The sequence below is a fragment of the Cricetulus griseus genome, chromosome 2 (genome assembly GCF_003668045.3).
Source record: "Cricetulus griseus strain 17A/GY chromosome 2, alternate assembly CriGri-PICRH-1.0, whole genome shotgun sequence".
NCBI lineage: Eukaryota > Metazoa > Chordata > Mammalia > Rodentia > Cricetidae > Cricetulus > Cricetulus griseus.
The window spans coordinates 454,869,498-454,890,031 of record NC_048595.1 but is presented as its reverse complement, the minus strand read 5'-3'; the positions used below and the strand labels follow the sequence as shown (position 1 = coordinate 454,890,031).

At 45.8% G+C, this 20,534-nt stretch overlaps 1 protein-coding gene across 1 annotated transcript in view; it reads left to right on the top strand.

Annotated features, from left to right (window-relative positions):
* The first annotated feature begins 6,504 nt into the window (after positions 1-6,504).
* Twsg1 (twisted gastrulation BMP signaling modulator 1) overlaps positions 6,505-20,534 on the top strand; it is a 38,226-nt gene continuing 24,196 nt past the window's right edge. The window contains exons 1-2 of the mRNA XM_027397769.2: positions 6,505-6,655; positions 8,937-9,093. Coding sequence (XP_027253570.1) covers positions 8,974-9,093 — 120 coding nt within the window. The 5' untranslated portion in view covers positions 6,505-6,655; positions 8,937-8,973. The remainder of the gene's footprint in view (positions 6,656-8,936; positions 9,094-20,534) is intronic.

Genomic DNA, 20,534 nt, shown 5'->3' with positions numbered 1-20,534 from the left:
CAATAGAATCTGATGACACCCTATGGAAGGCCTCACCATCCAGGGGGAGCGGAAAGGGTATGTGATAGGTAGGGTTTTAGTTGGGGGGGGGGTGGAGGAGGAGGGAGAGGGAACTGGGTTTGACATGTAAAACAATCTTGTTTCTAATTCAAATTTTAAAAGTTGGAAAAAAAAAAAAAACACTATTGTCAGCCCAGAAGTGGCAGACGCTGAGGCTGTCCTCAGGGCACTCGCTCGCTTGCTCTCCAGAGTTCCCAGAGAAAGGCTCTTCAGGTAATGTTCCCAGGGCCACTGTGGCACCAAAGCAGCAGTAACAACGACTGCAATGTAGCCACTCAGAAGAACACCCAGCCTGGCAGAATATGATCATGAGTCTAAAGCGAAGCCTTCGGCTTCAGCCTGCAGACCTTAGGTCACTGTTGTGTCAGAACCCAGGTCCTGTGTTGTAGGGCTGAGGCAGCCTTGCTTGACGGGCTGGCAGCCAGTAGCTGCTCTAAACTTGTAAAGGTGACCCTCATCTGTGCGTGAGGTGCCTTCCACCTACAGGCCTCTAACGCTGCCCAGCTCCTCCTCCTGCACTGGATCTGGCTCTGCCATTCATAACTGGTGAAGTCTGGATTCAAACTTGAGAGACTTTTGTCAGGCACCTCCAATAATCTCACCGCAGCCTCATGGTGGCTGAAGACAGCAAAGGGGGTGGGGACGGAGAGGATAAAAGAAGTACTTGCAAAAAGGAGAAAAAGTAGATTGTGTTTACAGAGCGAGACCCTGTCTCAAAACAAATAGCCAATTACCAGATTTTCATAAAGCACTGCTGGTACAGCTCCTCGCCCAGCATGACATCACTTGCTACCTGAAACAGAATGACCTAGAGAAAGAGCTCAGTCAGCCATTTCCTTTCACTACCTGGCCACAAAAGCTTACACCTGTGTGTGCCCCGAATGTTGGCAGGGGCCGGGGTCTGTCTCTTAAAGAAGTAGAGCCGATAGGCATTAATTCCTGAACCTTTCAAAGATTAAAATTGGAAGATCCCTACAGATTTTTGGTTGGTTGGTTGGATGGTTTTGAGGCAGGGTGTCTCTAAGTAGCCCTGGCTGTCCTGGAGCTTACTAAGTAAAACCAGCTGGACGGGAACTCATAGAGATCTCTTTTTAATTTACTTTTTTTTTTTTAAGTTTTGTTTTTTTCGAGACAGAGTTTTTCTGTGTAGCTTTGGAGCCTGTCCTGGCACTGGCTCTGGAGACCAGGCTGGCCTCGAACTCACAGCGATCCACCTGCCTCTGCCTCCCGAGTGCTGGGATTAAAGGCAAGCGCCACTTATCCTGCATTTGTTTAATGATGTAAGGATGTGAGTTTAATTACATAAAGATGTGTAGCATCTGTTTCACCTTGCCTGCCTAAGGCACCTGATTGGTCTAATAAAAAGCTGAATGGCCAATAGCTAGGCAGGAGAAAGGATAGGCGGGGCTGGTAGGGAGAGAGAACAAATAGGAGAGAAATCTAGGCTCGGGAGAGGGAGGAGGAGGAAGAGGAGGAGAGAGCAAGGGGAAAAGAGAGGGACACACCTGGGGCAAGAAGCCAGGCAGCCATCGGCCAGATGCTAGAAGCAGTGAAAGTAAGATATACAGAAGGAAAGAAAGGTCACAAAAAATAGAAGTCCCAAGGCAAAGGTAGATGAAGAGAAACAGGTTAATTTAAGGTAAATGAGCCTAATCTAATCTAGGCCCAGCATTCATAACAAGTCTTGGTGTGGAATATTTCTTTACACGGTGTGAATATATGTTTCTGTGATGGGTTTGATAAAGCAGCTGACTAGCCAATAGATGAACAGGATAAGGTTAGGTGGGAGAGCCAAACTGGGAATGCTGGGAGGAAGAAGGGCAGAGTCTGAGGAGTCTCAAGCAGATGCAGGGAGAAGCAAGATGGACATAGAGTACTGAGAAAAGGTACCGAGCCACGTGGTAAAGCATAGATAGGAAATATGGGTTAATTTAAGTGTAAGAGTTAGCTAGTAACAAGCCTGAGCTATTGCCTGAGCATTTGTAATTAATATTGAGTATCTGTAGTGGTTATTTGGGAACTGTCGAGTAAGAGAGAAAAGTCCACCAGCATCTCAAGGTCACAATATGGGAGCTGGTTGGTGTCCCAAAAGGAAAATTCTGCTACATCACTCCTCCCTGAGGATATACCCAGTTAACAGGGAGAGGGAGAGACAACTTTAGTTGTGTAGGCATTGGTAAGATTCCCATACTCTTTTAAACATCCTAATGAAACTCACTGGGACACACAGCCATAAAAGCATGAGGCTAGTTGGGAAAAGGAAGGGGAATAACGGGTGGGGTGGGGACAAGAGAGGGTCACAGGGTGTGTATGAGTATGACTGAACTACATTGTATACACATGTGTATGAAAATGTCAGTAAAATCTATTATATCTAATTATGTATGCTAATGTATGCTAATAAGATAATTTAGACGTGTATGTGAAAGGAAAGAATTGTAGGGAGGGTTGAAAATGACGTGAATTCAGCACTTACTTAGGAAACTTAGGAAACTTACTTATGAAAGTAGATTAGCTGGGCGTTGGTGGCGCTCGCCTTTAATCCCAGCACTCGGGAGGCAGAGGCAGGTGGATCTCTGTGAGTTCGAGGCCAGCCTGGTCTCCAGAGCCAGTGCCAGGACAGGCTCCAAAGCTACAGAGAAACCCTGTCTCAAAACAAACAAAAAAAGATAAGCAAAAGTAACACACCTTTACACGGTTGAAGTAATATTCCGCAGCACAAACAAATGTAACATCTTTGCATAGTTAAATATTCCACAACTAGTAGCCAAAGTATGTATGGCCAAGGAAGTTTTCTGGGGTGATTTTGAAAGGTGGATTGGATGCTGCTTGGCCAGAGACTCAGGGGCACTTACTTAAATTTTGTAGTCTTCTCTGTCATCAGCTCTGTCACTGGCTTATTGTTTTTCTGTTATTGTTTTGTTTTTAATTAGCTTAAACTGTTTTCCAAATGTGGGCAAGCTTCATATATCTGTTTGTGGAGGTACACCTCTCTTGTGCCAGCCACGGGGCTCTGGAGTCCATGGATGGTCAGGTTCTCTGCAGAGATCACATGCCCATGCTCCAACTCTGCGGCATATCGTGGTTTATAGGATCTTAGATACAAATAAACACAATATGATACAAATAAGAGAAACTGCTTGCTGTAGACTGGAGGACAGTGGCTTACTCAGGTTTGGTCCAGGCTATATCGTGAGACCTGAGACGCCAGTTTGTGGTTAGGAAAGATGAGAGCCAGTATGGTGGATGCTTAAGAATCAAGCTAGCCGCCGCCGTGGTGGTGGCGCCTTTAATCCCAGCACTGGGGAGGCAGAGGCAGGCGGATGTGAGTTTGAGGCCAGCCTAGTTTACAGAGCGAGTGCCAGGATAGGCTCCAAAGCCACACAGAGAAACCCTGTCTCGAAAAACAAACAAACAAAAAACCAAAAAGAATCAAGTTAGAACTGGGTGGTGATGGCACATGCCTTAAATCCCAGCACTGAGGAGGCAGTGGCAGGTAGATCTCTGTGAGTTCCAGACAGCCAGGGCTACATAGTAAAACCCTGTCTCAGAAAAACAAACAGACAAAAAAAAAAAAAAAAAAATCAAGTTAGAGCCAGCTCCCCTGTTTTACCATAGAGCTGTGACGTTTTTTGTTGGAGGCTTGGCCACATCCTTCTACTTCTGGTTTCTTCACAGCTATTTTCTTGTCGCTGTCTCCTTGGTACCCTTGTCCCCGCGCCCCACCTCTGGAAATGAGTGCTCATGACACATCCACGCTGGCCAGCACTGCTGTCTTGGCCACCAACTCTCTCAGTAATCCTCACCCTGCCCTTACTCAGCCACCCCTGGATGCGCTCTCTCTCTCCAGGGTCGGGGCTCTCTGGGGAGAGACTGGATTGTGTTTGGGAGGCCCCGCCCGACCCCTGCACTGTTGCCAGCTGCCCTTTGGGCTGTTGGAGTCACAGCAAAGCTGCTCCTCCTCTTCCTGGTTCAGCTTCAGCCGGGTCCGTTGTCCGTTGTCCGTTCCCTCCAGCATCTGCTTCAAAGCCAAACAATTATGTTCTTGCTCCTGGCGATCAGTGTCAGGGATTACATTTCCGTAACCAGTCCCCAAGCGAGCTATCAGAGGGTTCATCACGCTGCAGTTGAACAGCCCCGGGGCTGTAGAACACCCATCACAAAGGCAGCTGTCTCCAGTGGAATTCATTCCATTGCCTTGCCTTCATTTTTTTTCCCTCCTCATGTAGGCCTGACCTTAAAAGAACTATTTGTGGAGCTGAGATGACTCAGGTTTTTTTTTAGTTTTTTGAGACAGGGTTTCTCTGTGGCTTTGGAGGCTGTCCTGGAACTAGCTCTTGCAGACCAGGCTGGTCTCAAACTCACAGAGATCCGCCTGCCTCTACCTCCCGAGTGCTGGGATTAAAGGCGTATGCCACCAACGCCCGGCCTGATGACTCCGTTTTTTAAGCCAACTTTCTGTGCAAGCAAGAGGGCCCACATTCAGATCACCAGAAACTCTCCTGGTTTGGCAGAGTGGCCTGCCTGTAACACCAGCCTCAGAAGGCACAGACAGGGGAATCTCTCTCACCCCCAGCAAGCTGCCCAGGAAAATGAACCATAATCTAGGAGGATTCTGGCCTTGACTAAGAGATCCTTAAGAAATGAAGGTGAAGGGATTAACGGTAGAGTGCTGGCCTAGCTAGCTCAAGGCCCTGGGTTGGTCCTCGGCTAAGGGTGTGGAGGAGAGGTTGGGGTGGAAAAGTGGGGTGATGGGGGAATATTTCAGACCTCCACTTTGGACATGGTGGCTCACGCCTTTAATCTCTGAGTTCCAGGCCAGCCTGGTCTACAGAGCAAGTTCCAGAACAGGCTCCAAAGCCACAGAGAAACCCTGTCTCAAACCCTGCCTCCCACCAAAAGGAATGCCACCAGGTGGGCAGGGGTGGCTCACACACCTTTGTTCCCAGTGTTTGGAAGATAGAGGCAGGAGGATCTCTGTGAGTTCCAGGACAGCCAATGCTACACAGAGAAAGTCTAATAATAATAATAATAATAATAATAATAATTTCAAATGTTGATAGGCACAATACACATAACCTCTTTGTAACACTCCGTGTTTTTCAACACTGTGGAATCCTGTGACCAACAGATTTGAGATTCACTCATTTACATTTACATTTATCATTTTAAACGTTTGAACTAGCGCATTGATCCAGTGTATCATAATTCCTGTAACCTGCAAACAAGGCTGCGAATTACATTTGTGTAGACCTTCATTTTCTTAGGCTAGTTTCCAGGGCTGCTCTGTTGAATGTGTGGGGTGTATTCCCACCTGTAACTGTGTACACATATGCGCTGATGGACGAGGTGCTCTTCTATTTTTAAAATAGTGTGTCCATGTAGATGCATGTGCATCTCTGTGTGTGTGTGTGTGCACTCGAGCAGTGTGTGCCCTTGTGTATACGAGTGCGCGCGTGTGCTTGCGCGTGTATCTGTGTCTGCGCGCGCGCGCGTGTGTCTGTGTGTGTGCGCGCGCGCGTGTGTCTGTGCTCCTGCCGTGGCACCCGCGTGGAGACCAGAGCATGACTTGCAGGGATCGGTTCTCTACTTCCACCTTGCGGATCTCGAGGCTCGAACTCGTGTCGTAAGGCTCGGCGCCGGCTGACCCACCTTGCATGGCGTCCCCGCTTTCTAGACAGGGCACCAGCAGCTCCTCCTGTCTCCAGCCGCTGAGCCCGGCTTGTACACGGACCCTGCGGATTTGAACCAGGTCCTCATGCTTGCGTGGCAGACACTTTATCAACCTAGCCGGCTCGTCAATCCGCGACAAAGAAAAAACAAAGCCTACACTTTACAAAAATGAATTGTCAACAATACGAGCCACTTGTCAGCTAATAACCTATTTCTATGCCCGTTTGCTCGCCGCCGCTGGAGTGCAAGGCATCCGAGACCCTCCCAGCTAAGGGTTTGACAGCAGGGAGAGGCCGCGGGCCCCACGTCAACGGCTCTGGAATACTGCTGGAAAAGCAGCTTCCCGGCGGCCGTAAGGAGGCTAAACGCGGATTGCAGATCGCCCTTTCTTTGCGCGCTCCTGGTGGGATGAACCCCATCTTCCTGAAACCCAGGCCAGCTCGCAGGGCCGCCCTTTCCGGTGGCTCTCCCTCCTGACCTGCCACCTTCCCCGCCAGGCTTCCCAGGACTCCAGGGCCCCCTGACTGAAGCGTGGGGCCGACCTCATCCACCATCCCGCCCATCCGCCCGCTCCCTCCGTTCGTGCGGCCGTCCCTGCGGGGACCGCACAGCGGGCTCTCACAAGGGGTGGCAGGAGCCAGAGGCGAGCCGCTGGCTCGCTCGCTCGCCCGTCCGACAGGTGGCAGCGGGCCAGCAGGCTGGCGGGCGGGGCCCAGGACAGGCGCCAGCACCAGCGCACACACCTGGGGGCGTGACCAGCCCAGGCTCCGGGGGCGTGGCTTGTGGGCGGGCGGGCGAGCGGGGAGCGGCGGGGCAGCCAGCGAGCGAGCGGGCGGGCAGCGGGCGGGCCTGTGTGTTGGCGGCGCCGGGACGAGCGGGAGCTGCTCGGAAGCTCGGCCGCCGGGAGGAGGCCGTGGCCACGGTGAGCGCGCGCGGGCGGGCGGGCGAGCGGGGCTCGGAGGCCAGGCCGCGGCGCTCGGCGGGGGCGGGTGCCCGGAGGCCCGAGCGGCGGGGACAAAGGGCGGCGGTGCTCGCCGCCTCCGGGACCCCGGGACCCCGGGACCCCGGGACCGGGCGCCGGGGCTCGACGCCCCTCCCTCCTCCCTGGGAGGAGCGCGGCGGTCCCCTGGCTCCCGGGAGCACGGCGGGCGCGCGGACCTGGGGGAGCCGGAGATGCCGGGGGCTGCGGGGGCGAAGCCGCTGCGGGCCGGGCGGCGGGCGAGCGGGCGAGCAAATTGGATTAGTAACGGTCCCCTGCGGAACGTTTTGTGCCCGCGGTCAGAGCGCAGGGACTTTCTGTTTCAGAACTGAGTCACGCCCCGCACGGAGGCCGGGCCGGCGAGCTCCACCGCTGAGCCCTCCCTGCGTCAGCATCGAGTTTCACGGTCCGGAGGGGATTTGGTTTCGTGTTTCTTAAAAACAAAAAGCCTGTGCAGCCCGTGTGTGCATGCACGCTTCCGTCCCGCTGTCCCCGGGCTGCACGGACCGGCTCTTGTGGGATAGCCAGATGTGGCCTGCCTGATGTGGGTGCTGGGAACCGAGCTCGGGTCTTCACAGGAGCGGCCAGCGCTCTTAAAAACACCAGGTCGTCATCCCTCCAGCCCCTCATGCTTGTCTTTAATTTATTTAATTTGGAAGCTCCTTGTCCTGCCACCTTGTTTGCCAAATGCTGGGGTTGCGGGCATGCCTCACCGGGCCCTGCTGATATTCGTGTTCATTGATTTCATTGGGAGTTTGGGGTTTAGCCTTAAATTATATCCCTTAAGCTTCTACTATATTATTATTATTTATTATTTTTAGTGTGTGCGCGCGCGCCTGTGCACCTGTGCCACGGCGTGTATGTCAGAGCACGGATCTCACGAGTTTGAGGCGTAGAATGTTGGCCGGCCAAGGGCTTCTACCCATCTAGCCAGCCCCAAATTATAGCTCCTGTGAAAACCTGTGTTGCTGCCCCCGCCCTTTGTCTTCTTTTTGTACTGTGCTACCTTCTTGATAATGGAAGACTCTTTGGTACTAACAAAAAGAGTATCTTCACCTTCACCCACAGTTCCTAATGATATTAGTAATTTATTGGTGTTTGTTATTGGTACACTTATTTGAATGGTTGTGGGTTCCACTCCTCTCTCTCTCTGAAGTATTTACTGACAAAATGAGATAATCATTAGGGTAATTTTCACGTACAGTTTTGTTTTGATGCTAACGTTTTAAAAATTGGAGCTGAAGGTATGGTTTTTGGTAGAAACCTTGCCTCAAACCCAGGCCCTAGGTCCGACCTCCAGCAGCACGTGAACACAGATACCCAGAGAATCTACAAGGTGTGTTAAAATGATACAGTATTAATGTTTTTAAAGATGCACTTCTGCTATTTTTAAGTGTGTGTGTGTGTGTGTGTGTGTGTGTCTGTCTGTCTGTCTGTCTGTCTGTCTGTCTGTCAAGCTAAAGTCACAGGTGATTGTGAGCTGCCCCAGATGGGTTCTGGGAACAAGACTGGTCTTCTGCAATAGCAGTGCACACTGTTAACCACTGAGCCATCTCTCTAGCCCTGAGTTCAGTTCCCAGCACCCACATCTGGCAGGCCACAACAGCCTGTAAGTCCAGCTCCGGAATACAATACTGTCTTGTGTCCTCCAGCAGCACTGGACGGAAGCGTGCATACACACCCAGACATTCACATAACATTTTTTAATAGCAAAAAGGAGTCCCCTTAAAACAAAAATATATGTATATAATTTTTATTATTTTATGTACGTGTAATTTTTTTGAGACAGAGTCTCTCTAGGTAGCTCTGGCTGACCATGGACTTAGAGAGATCCACCTGTTTCTGCCTCCCAAGTGCTGGGATTTAAAGGCACTGTGCCTGGCAGTTCTCATAGGAGTTTAAATACTGAAATTGAATTTGAATAAAATCTAGCGTTGGAATTTGAATAGTAGCAGTCTGCGTCCAGATTGCTGGGGCTTTAGCCATGTTCACCATAATTTCCATCCTCCCTTGTCTGAGTAGCATTCTACATTCCTTTAATAAAGATGGCCACCCAAGCCCGTATGTTTGGATGTTTAATCTTTGAGAATGACTTTCAAATGATCCCTCAGGGATTTTGACACAAGCAACTAATTCTTGACTTACAGTGTTTCTTGCTTGTTTTCTTTTGTGACCTGCCATTTGCCTTCGAATTAAAGTCTTGTGTGTTTGGCTTTGTTTTTAGCTTCCTGGCGGTTACCGAGGGGTTCCTTCGAAGAACCATGAAGTCGTCCTCTGTTGTGCTAACCCTAGCCTCCCTGGTGTTCCTGATGTGTGTCCCCAGGTCACAGACCTGTAACAAAGCTCTCTGTGCTAGCGATGTGAGCAAGTGCCTCATTCAGGTAGGATTAAAAGGACTTTTATTGGTATTGAAACACACTGTGGACAGGTAGGCACTGTGGAATAAATCCAAGCCAGTGTGCATGGTCTGAGCATTGGGCCAGGTGCTGAACTTCAGATTCTTATCTGTATGGCTCTCTTCCATCAGTCCACGGTTGTGTTCAAGAAATTCAATCTAGAGTATGCTGTTCTGCTGTGTAAGCACGCTGCTCTGAGATGAGCCTGCTAGTCTCTATAATCTAGTCCATATGGCTGAGTCTTAATAACTATATTTAGAAAACTTTTAGCCTATCAATTAATAGACAAATTATTACATATAACATATTATTTTTTTGGGTTGCTGTCTCACAGATTATATCAAAACCTAGCAACCTCAGGCAAAAGTACACCATCTCATGAGCTTCTGAAGACGAGGGTCTGGGAAGCAGTGTGGCTGGCAGGTTCTGGTTCAGGGTCGCTCACAAGGTTTCAGGCTGGGATTATAGAATCTCCTTCCAGGTGTTTGGAAATTGTCTTTTCCAATGGAAGTCAGGCGACAACCGTAGTTACCTTTCCTTTTCCTGAGACGAAAGGTGACAGACAGTAAGTCACTTGGTGAAGTTCATGTGGCTGTGAAATGATTTTTTCAGTCCACATACTGTGGTTCTCCAGGCCCTTGTGATGGTCAGTGACGAATTTCATAGCTTCTCTCTCTTCCCTTGAGATGTCTGTCTTTTGCAGCCTCCATTCTAGGTACTGGCTGTGGCCTAAGAAATCTAATAACTGTACAGGGTGAATATTGCTTGTGTGAAATGTTTATGGCCAAAAGTGTGTCTGTGTGTGTGTTCAGGGGCCTTGGTAATGGGACCCAGTATATCTGTGTTCATGTATACCTTGCATTGCCCGAGGTGACCTCGTGTAGTATTTTTAGTATTTCTGTCAGATGAGGATTTTTCCACTTGTGACATCATGTTAGTGTTCAGGAAATTTTAGTGTTTGGAGCCTTTCAGGTTGCACTTTTAGGACGAGAGGCACAGCCTGTATTAACGTTCTGTGTAGAATGTAAGTTGGCTGACTTTGGCTGTCATTATAGGATCAAAGGTTGTGTCTATTCCTGATATTTTCCTCCTTTTCATGGGTAACTGGAATTTTACTTATGTTAATCTCATACTCTGATAGAACCTTGACTTTGCCTTTCAAATCAAAACATTTTTTTTTCTCTCTTTTTATTATTATTAATTCAAGTTAGGGAACAGGCTTGTTTCACATGTAATTCCCCTCTCCCTCTCCCTCTCCCTCCCCTTACCCCCATTCCTTCTCCCCCACCTCCAACCTACCCCCCACCCCATCCACCCACCACTCCCCAGGCAGGGTAGGGCCCCCAACCGGGGCTCCACCAAGTCCACCAAATCTTCCTGTGCTGGGCCTGGGTCCCTCCCCATGTGTTCAGAGACAGAGTGCATCCCTTCAAGTGGGATGGGCTCTCAAAGTCCCCCACATACACCAGGGCAAAAAACCAGTCCACCTCCCAAAGAGAGTCTGGGGTCGATATGCTTTCCCTTTTTCAGGCCAACTGTTTATGTGGGTTTCTCCAACCTGGTACAGACCCCTTCGTTCTTCATTCCTCCCTCTCTTCAACTAGGTTCCAGATTTCAGCTCAGTGTATTTCTGTGTATGTCTGTCTCTGCTTCCATCAGCCACTGGATGAGGACTCTAGGATAGCATAGAGAGTAGTCATCAATCTCATTCTAGGGGAAGGGCTTCTAGGCCATCCTCTCCTCCACTGCCCGGACTGTCAGATCGTGTCATCCTTGTAGGTCTCTGGAGATCTTTCTAGTTCCAGATCTCTTCTCGGACCTATAGTGGCTCCCTCTGATATGGTATCTCTCATCCTGCTCTCTCTCCTCTATTCTTCCCCCAACTCAATATCTCTGCTCCTCCATTTCTTCTCCTCTCCTCTTCTTGTGCTCTTATTGTGGCAGCACCCACTCCCCTACCCTCATGCTCTCAATTAGCTCGGGAGTTTATGCCACTTCCATTCCTGGGGTCCATTTATCCCTTAGAGTCCTTCATGTTTCCTAGTTTCTTTGGGGAAGAGCATTATAGACTGGTAAACCTTTGCTCTATGTCTAAAAATCATATATGAGTGAGTACATACCATGTTTGTCTTTTTGTGATTGGGTTACCTCACTCAGGATGGTTTCTTCTAGTTCCATCCATTTGCCTGCGAATTTCAAGATTCCATTGCATTTTTCTGCTGAGTAGTACTCCATTGTATAAATGTACCACATTTTCTCTTTCCATTCTTCAGTTGAGGGGCATCTAGGTTGCTTCCAGGTTCTGGCTATTACAAACAATGCTGCTATGACCATGGTTGTACATATGTCCTTGTTGTATGGAATACACTATTTGGGTATATACCCAAGAGAGGAATGGCTGGATCTTGAGGTAGATTGATTCCCATTTTTCTGAGCAACCGCCATACTGATTTCCAAAGTGGTCTTACAAGTTCTCACTCCCACCAGCAATGGAGGAGTGTTCCTTTTTCTCCACATCCTCTCCAGCATAGATTGTCATTGGTATTTTTGATTTTAGCCATTCTGACAGGTGTGAGGTGGTATCTCAGAGTTGTTTTGAGTTGCATTTCTCTGATGGCCAAGGATTTTGAGCACTTTCTTAAGTGTCTTTCAGCCATTTCAGATTCCTCTGTTGAAAAATCTCTGTTTAGTTCTGCACCCCACTTTTTAATTTCATTGTATGGTGTTTTGGTGGCTAGCTTCTTGAGCTCCTTGTATATTTTGGAAATCAGTCCTCTGTCAGATGTGGGGCTGGTGAAGATCTTTTCCCATTCTGTGGGTGGTCGTTTTGTCTTACTGACTGTGTCCTTTGCCTTACAGAAGCTTCTCAGTTTCAGGAGGTCCCATTTATTGATTGCAGACCTCAGTGTCTGTGCTTCTGGCGTGATGTTCAGGAATCGTTCTCCTGTGCCAATTTGTTCAAGGGTTATTCCCACTTTCTCTTCTAGAAGATTCAGTGTGGCTGGATTTATGGAGAGATCTTTGATCCATTTGCACTTAAGTTTTGTGCATGGTGACAGGTATGGATCAATCTGCAATTTTCTGCATGTCCGAATCCAATTGTGCCAGCACCATTTGTTGAAGATGCTATCTTTTTTCCATTGTATGGATTTAGCACCTTTGTCAAAAATAAGGTGTTCGTAGGTGAGTGGATTAATATCTGGGTCTTCAATGCGATTCCATTGGTCTATCTGTCTATTCTTGTGCCAATACCAAGCTGTTTTCAGAACTATGGCTCTATAGTAGAGCTTGAAGTCAGGGATGGTGATGCCTCCAGAAGATCTTTTATTGTAAAGAGTTGTTTTGGCTATCCTGGGTTTTTTATTTTTCCATATAAAGTTGAGTATTGTTCTTTCAATGTCTGTGAAAAACTGTGTTGGGATTTTGATGGGGATTGCGTTGAATCTGTAGATTGCTTTTGGTAGGATTGCCATTTTTACTATGTTAATTCTGCCTATCCAAGAGCATGGGAGATCTTTCCACTTTCTGGTATCTTCTTTAATTTCTTTCTTTAAAGTCTCAAAGTTCTTATTGTACAGGTCTTTCACTTTTTTGGTTAGTGTTACCCCCAGATATTTAATGTTGCTTGTGGATATTGTGAAAGGTGATGTTTCCATGATTTCTTTCTCATTGAGTTTATCATCTGTATACAGTAGGGCTACAGATTTTTTTGAGTTAATTTTGTATCCTGCTACCTTGCTGAAGGTGTTTATCAGCTGTATGAGTTTCCTGGTAGAGTTTTTCGGGTCAATTATGTAGACTATCATGTCATCTGCAAATAGTGAAAGTTTGACTTCTTCCTTTCCAATTTGTATCCCTTTGATCCCCTTTTCTTGTCTTATTGCTCTAGCTAGAACTTCAAGTACAATATTGAAGAGGTATGGAGAGAGTGGACAGCCTTGTCTTGTTCCTGATTTTAGAGGAAAAGCTTCGAGTTTCTCTCCATTTAGTTTGATGTTGGCTATTGGTTTGGTGTATATTGCCTTTATCCTGTTATTCCTGTTCTCTCCAAGATCTTTATCATGAAGGGATGTTGGATTTTGTCAAAGGCTTTTTCAGCATCTAGTGAGATGATCATGTGGTTTTTCTTTTTCAGTTTGTTTATATAGTGGATTACATTGATGGTTTTTCATATGTTGAACCATCCTTGCATTCCTGGGATGAAGCCTACTTGATCGTGGTGGATGATTTTTCTGATATGTTCTTGGATTCGATTCGCCAATATTTTATTGAGTATTTTAGCATCAATGTTCATGAGGGATATCGGTCTGTAGTTCTCTTTCTTAGTCTTATCTTTGTGTGGCTTGGGTATCAAAGTGATTGTAGCCTCGTAGAAAGAGTTTGGCAATATCCCATCTGCTTCTATTGTGCGGAACAGTTTGAGGAGTACTGGAATTAGCTCTTCTTTGAATTTCTGGTAGAATTCTGCAATGAAGCCATCTGGCCCTGGGCTTTTTTTGGTTGGGAGGCTTTTGATTACTGCTTCTATCTCATTAGGGGTTATAGGTCGATTTAAACTGTTTATCTGATCTTGATTTAATTTTGGTAAGTGATATTTATCCAGAAAGCTGTCCATTTCCTTTAGATTTTCCAATTTTGTGGAATACAGGTTTTCAAAGTATGACCTAAAGATTCTCTGGATTTCCTCAGTGTCCATTGTTATATCCCCCTTTTCATTTCTGATTTTGTTAATTAGCATGCTCTCTCTCTGCCTTTTGGTTAGTTTGGCTAGAGGTTTGTCTATCTTGTTGATCTTCTCAAAGAACCAACTCTTTGTTTCATTGATTCTTTGTACTGTTTTCCTAGTTTCTACTTTGTTTGATTTCGGCTCTCAGGTTGATTATTTCCTGGCGTCTACTCCTCCTTGGTGTGTTTGCTTCCTCTTGCTCTAAAGCTTTCAGTTGTTCTGTCAATTCTCTAATGTGACTTTCCTCCAGTTTCTTCACGTGGGCACTTAGTGCTATGAACTTCCCTCTTAGCACTGCTTTCAGGGTGTCCCATAAGTTTGGGTATGTTGTGTCCACATTCTCATTAAATTCTAGGAAGTCTTTAATTTCTCTTTTTATTTCTTCCTCAACCCAGGAATGGTGCAATAGGGTGTTATTCATTTTCCACGCAAATGTAGGTTTTCTGCAATTCGTATTGCTGTTGAATTCCAGCTTTAATGCATGGTGGTCTGATAAGATACAGGGGGTTATTTCAATTCTTTTGTAACTGTGGAGGTTTGCTTTGCTGCCAACTATGTGGTCAATTTTGAGAAGGTGCCATGTGGCGCTGAGAAGAAGGTATATTCTTTTGTGTTTGGATGGAATGTTCTATAGATATCTGTTAAACCCAGTTGGGTCATAACTTCTTTCAGATCCTTTGTTTCTTTGTTAAGTTTCTGTCTAATGGTGTAAGGGGGGTGTTGAAGTCTCCTACTATAAGTGTGTGTGATTTTATATGTGGTTTGAGCTTTAGTAATGTTTCTTTCACAAATGTGGGTGCCTTCGTATTTGGAGCATAGATGTTCAGGATTGAGATTTCATCTTGATGGACTTTTCCTGTGATGAGTATGAAATGCCCTTCTTCATCTCTTTTGATTGATTTTAGTTTAAAGTCCAATTTGTTAGATATTAGGATTGCTACACCGGCTTGTTTCTTGAGGCCATTTGATTGGAAAATCTTTTCCCATCCTTTTACTCTGAGATATCGCCTGTCTTTGAAGTTGAGGTGTGTTTCTTGTAAACAGCAGAAAGATGGATTCTGTCTTCGTATCCATTCTGTTAACCTGTATCTTTTTATGGGTAAATTAAGACCATTGACATTTAGGGATATTAATGTCCATTGTTCATTGGTTCTTGTTTGTTTTGGATTTATTGTTGGTGGTATCATTGCGTGTGGATTTTGCCCTCCTGCTTCTTTTTGTGTTTGGCAAAATTAGATTATCTATTGCCTGTGTTCTTGTGCATGTAGTTATGTTCCTTGGGTTGGAGTTTTCCTTCCAGAACCTTCTGTAGTGCTGGATTTGTGGATATGTATTGTTTAAATCTGTTTTTGTCATGGAATATCTTGTTTTCTCCATCTATAATGATTGAAAGTTTTGCTGGGTACAGTAGTCTGGGTTGACATCCATGCTCCCTTAGTGCTTGTAGGGTATCTATCCAAGACCTTCTGGCTTTCATAGTTTCCATTGAGAAGTCGGGTGTGATTCTGATTGGTTTGCCTTTATATGTTACTTGGCCTTTTTCCTTTGCAGCTCTTAATATTTTCTCTTTATTCTGTAGATTTGGAGTTTTGATTATTATGTGTCGGGGGGACTTCTTTTTGTGGTCCAGTCTGTTTGGTGTCCTATAAGCTTCTTGTACTTTCATAGGCATATCTTTCTGTAGGTTGGGGAAGTTTTCTTCTATGATTTTGTTGAATATGTTTTCTGTACCTTTGAGCAGTGTTTCTTCACCTTCTTCTACACCTATTATTCTTAGGTTTGGTCTTTTCACGGTGTCCCATATTTCCTGGATATTTTGTGTTAGGGATTTGTTGGACTTGAGGTTTTCTTTGGTTGATGAATGTATATCCTCTAGCGAGTCTTCAATAGCTGAGATTCTCTCTTCTGTCTCTTGGATTCTATTAGTTATACTCACGTCTTTAGATCCTGATCGTTTATCCAGTCTTTCCATTTCCAGCATCACCTCATTCTGTGTTTTCTTTATTGTGTCTAATTCAGCTTTCATGCTTTGAACTGTTTCAAGAGCTTCCTTCACTTGTTTGGTTGTTTTATCTTGGGTTTCTTTAGCTTCTTTAAGAGATTTGTTTATTTCTTGAATTTTTTGGTTTGTCTTTTCCTCTATTTCCTGTAATTTTTTGCTTGCTTTTTCTTCTATTTCTTTAAGGGATTTTCTTGTTTCCTCTTTGAAGGTCTCTATCATCTTGCTGAGATAATTTTTGAGGTCCATCTCATCTTCATGCACTATGTTGGGCTTTTCAGGTCTTGCTGGAGTGGAGTCCCTAGATTCTGGTGGTGTCATATTGGTCTTTCTGTTGTTGAGCGAGTTCTTATTCTGTCTTCTTCCCATATCTTTTTCCAGTGAGTGAGGTAGGATCTCTCTATCTCCTCTTGTTACTCTGTAGTGTGTGTGGGCCAGGAATTCAATGTCCGAAGCTCTGGATGGTCTTGCCTCTCCTCGTAGTCTGCTCACTCTGCAGGAGTTAGGCCTCCATAGGGATCCTCCAGGCAGATCGGTCGCCGGGAACGGAAAGAAGAGTGTCCTGTACCCAGATTCAGGGAGCTCCTCCCTGCCTGGGCGTGTCTGTTTCAAGCAGGGACAAGCCTGGAGGGATCTATGTGGATGGTGCTTAGGACAGAAGTTGGGTAAAAGCAGGGGATCGCTCACCTAGTCTGGTCTGTGATGAGTCGGCGGAAGGGGAAGGAAGAGTGTCCTGTACCCGGATTCAGGGAGCTCCTCCCTGCCTGGGCGTGTCTGTTTCAAGCCTGGACAAGCCTGGAGGGATCTGGTTGGATGGCGCTGGTCTGGTCTGTGATGAGTCGGCCCAAATCAAAACATTTAACTAGAGAAGTTTGTTATTAGCTAATTTTAACTTTTTTTATACCTTCTTTTATGTATGTGTGTGTGTTGTAGGTGCACATGTGTGTGGTGTGTGTGCCCCTGTGTGTGTGTGTGTCTGTGTCTTGCAGGTTCACATGGCCAGCAGAGGAGGAATTCAGCAGCATCTTTGGCCGTTCCTGACTCATAATGTCATGTCAGAGTGTCTTAGTTAGGGTCACTATTGCTGTGATGAAACACCAGGACCAAAAGAAAGCTGGGGAGGAAGGGGTTAATTTGGCTTACACTTCCACATCACTGTACATCACTGAAGGAGTCAGGACAGGAGCTCAGGCAGGGCAGGAACCTGGAGGCAGGAGCTGATGCAGAGGCCATGGAGGGTGCTGCTTACATTCTGATAGTGGTTGAATAGCTATGTTAAAAAGTTCTTGGGGGGGGGCAAGGGATGGCTCAGTAAGTACTTAGCATGTAATCATGAGAATCCGAGTTCCACTTCCAGCACATATGAAAAGAACTGGGCATGGTGGCATGTGCTTGCAGTCCCAGCACTGGGGTACAGAGATATTACTTGGCTGGCCAGCCTATCCTGTCAAGTCCAAGTCTTAGGGAGTTACTCTGCCTTAAAAAACAGGGTGGGAACTCCTGAGTACCAACACACAAGGCTGACACACCTACACATACACACATATACATACATACGCCTATACATACATGCATACACACATACATACACACACACACACATACATACACACACACATACACACACACACACATACATACACACACACATACATACACACATACACACACACACACACATACATACACACACACACATACATACACACACACACATACATACACACACACACATACATACACACATATATACACACATACACACATACATATGTGTACACACATAATGCAGATTAGAACAATGGATAAAACAGTGTGGGGATTGGCCTAAAATTAACACAGCTAAGGTAAAGATGGCATAGAAAAGCATAGACTAAGTAATGACAGCAGCTCTGCTAACTACAGGTGAACGCTTCATTATTTTTCTATTCCTATTTCAAAACATCCTTAGAAATAATCGGGGCTGTGGAGACAGCTTCCTGCCGCTTGGTGGCCACTGGCCTAGCCCCGGGTTTAGTTAAAGACCCTGTCTAGATGGAGTAAGGCAGAGAAGGACAGGGCATGATACCTGCTGTCCTCCTCTAGCCTGGAAACAAACACCACACACATGCGCACCTACAACACACACACACACTCACACTCACACTCAGTTAGGCTGAGTGTTCCGAGGTCGCTCACTCTCTGCGTAGCGTCTGGCTGTGATCTCTGTGTGAATTCTCATCTACTGCAGGAGGAAGCTTCTCTGATGAGGGCTGAGCAAGGCACTGACCATATTTGTCTTTCTGTGTCTAGGTTAACTCACTCAGGATGATTTTTTTCTAGTTCCATCCATTTACCTGTGAATTTTATTTTTTTTTAACCAGTTGAGTAATAACTCCATTGTATAAATGTATTACTAGATGGGCATTGGTGGCGCATGTCTTTAATCCCAGCACTTGGGAGACAGAGGCAGGCGGATCTCTGTGAGTTCGAGGCCAGCCTGGTCTGCAAAGCTACATAGAGAAACCCTGTCCCGAAAGACCAAAAATAAATAAATAAATAGAAATTTTTAAAAATCACATTTTCTTTATCCGAATTCTGGCTATTAAGAATTGAGCGGAAGTGACCATGGTTGAGCAAGTGTCTCTGTGGTTAGGATGAAGCATCCTTTAGGCATGTGCCCAAGAGTGGTGCAGCTGGGGCTTGAGGTAGATGGGTCCCCATCTTCCTGAGAAACCACCACCCTGATTTCCAGAGCGGCCAGACCAGTTTGCACTCCCATCACCAGTGAGTGAGTGCGTGTTCTTGCTGCAATGACAGTGCGCTGTCATTGTGTTACTGATCTTGGCCATTCTGATGGGTGTAAGATGGAATCGCGTTTCGCTGATGGCTAAGGATGTTGAACATTTCTTTAAGTGTTTCTCAGCTATTTGAGAGTCCTCTATTGAGAACTTTCTGCTTAGAGCTATACCTCATTTTTTAATTGGGTTATTTGTTTTTTGATATCTAATTTCTTGAGTTCTTTACAGATTTTAGATATTAGCCCTCTATCAGATGTAGTTGGTAAAAATCTTTTCCCAGCCTGTAGGCTGTCACTTTGTCCAAATGATGGTGTCTTGTGTCCTGAAGAAGCTTCTCAGTTTCATGAAGTTCTATTTATTAATTGTTGATCTTAGTGTCTGCACTATTGGTGTTCTGCTCAGGAAGTCTTTTCTTGTGTCAATGGGTTCAAGGCTGCTCCCTACTTTCTCTTGTATCAGATTCAGTGTGTCTGGTTTTATGTTGTGGTCTTTGATCCGTTTGGAGTTGAGTTTTGTTCAGAGTGTTAAGTATGAATCTATTTGAGTTTTCTACATGCACACATCCAGCTGGGCCAACCCCACTTGTTGAACACTCTGCCTTTTTTCCAGTATATATTTCTGGCTTCTTTATTGAAAATCAGGTGTCCATAGGTGTGTGCTTTTATATCTGGGTTATCAATTCTTTTCTTTCTTTCTTTTTTTTTTTTTTTTCCCTCTGTGTGACAGTCCTGGCTGTCCTGGAACTCACTTTGTAGACCAAGCTGGCCTTGAACTGGCCTCAAACTCACGGAGATCCACCTGTTTCTGCCTCCTGAGTGCTGGGATTAAAGGTGTGTGCCACCACCGCCTGACTAGGTCTATTCTATTCCATTGATCAGTGTGTCTGTTTTTTCCCCCAATACCATGCTGTTTTTATTACTGTAGCTCAGTAATATACCTTGAAAGGTGATACTTCCAACAATTCTTTTATTAGTCAGCATTGTCTTAGCTATCTGGGTTTTGTGTGTTTCCATAAGAATTCTGAAAATCGCCCTTTTAAGATTTGTGAAGAATTGCTTTTGAATTTTGATGGGGATTTCGTTGAATCTGTGGATTACTTTGGGTAGGGTGGCCATTTTTACTGTATTAATCCTACAAATCCATGAGCATGGGATGTCTTCCCCTCTTCTGATATCTTCTTCAATTTCTTTCTACAAATCGTTGAAGTTATTATCATAGAAGTCTTTCACTCTCTTGATTAGAGTTATCCCAAGATATGTTATATTGTTTGAGGCTGTTGTGAAAGGTGTTGTTTCCCTGATTTCTTTCTCATTTGTCATTTGTATATAGGAAGGTCACTGAATTTTGTGAATTAAAAAGTACCCAGCTACTTTTCTGAAAGTGTTTTCCAGCTGTAGGAGTTCCCTGGTGGAATTTTTAGGGTCCCTTATGTGTTGACTCCTTTATATATCTGTAAATAAAGATATTTTGACTTCTCCCTTTCCAGCTAGTGTCCTCTTGATCTCCTCCAGTTGTCTTATGCTCTAGCTAGAACTTTGGGTACTGTGTTGAACAGACATGGGGAGAGTGGACATCCTAGTCTTGTCCCTGAATTTAGTGGGCTGTCTTTGAGTTTCTCTCCATTTAATTTGATGTTGGCTGTTGGTTTGCTGTATATTGCCTTTATTGTGTTTAGGTGTGTTCCTTGTGTCCCTGATCTCTCCAAGGCCTTTATCGTGAAGGGATGACTTGGAGTGGCTGGGGTTGGGAACAGGAGGGTGGAGAATACAAGTCGATGTGACTGGAATGGGGGTGTGCATTTCAGGGGTGAGGTGGAAACCCAGTGCAATGGAAACTCCACAGAGCCTGTGAGAGTGACGCTAGCAAAGACTCCTCGTAATGGGGGACATGGACCTGCAGCTGGCCATTTCTGTCCCAGGCA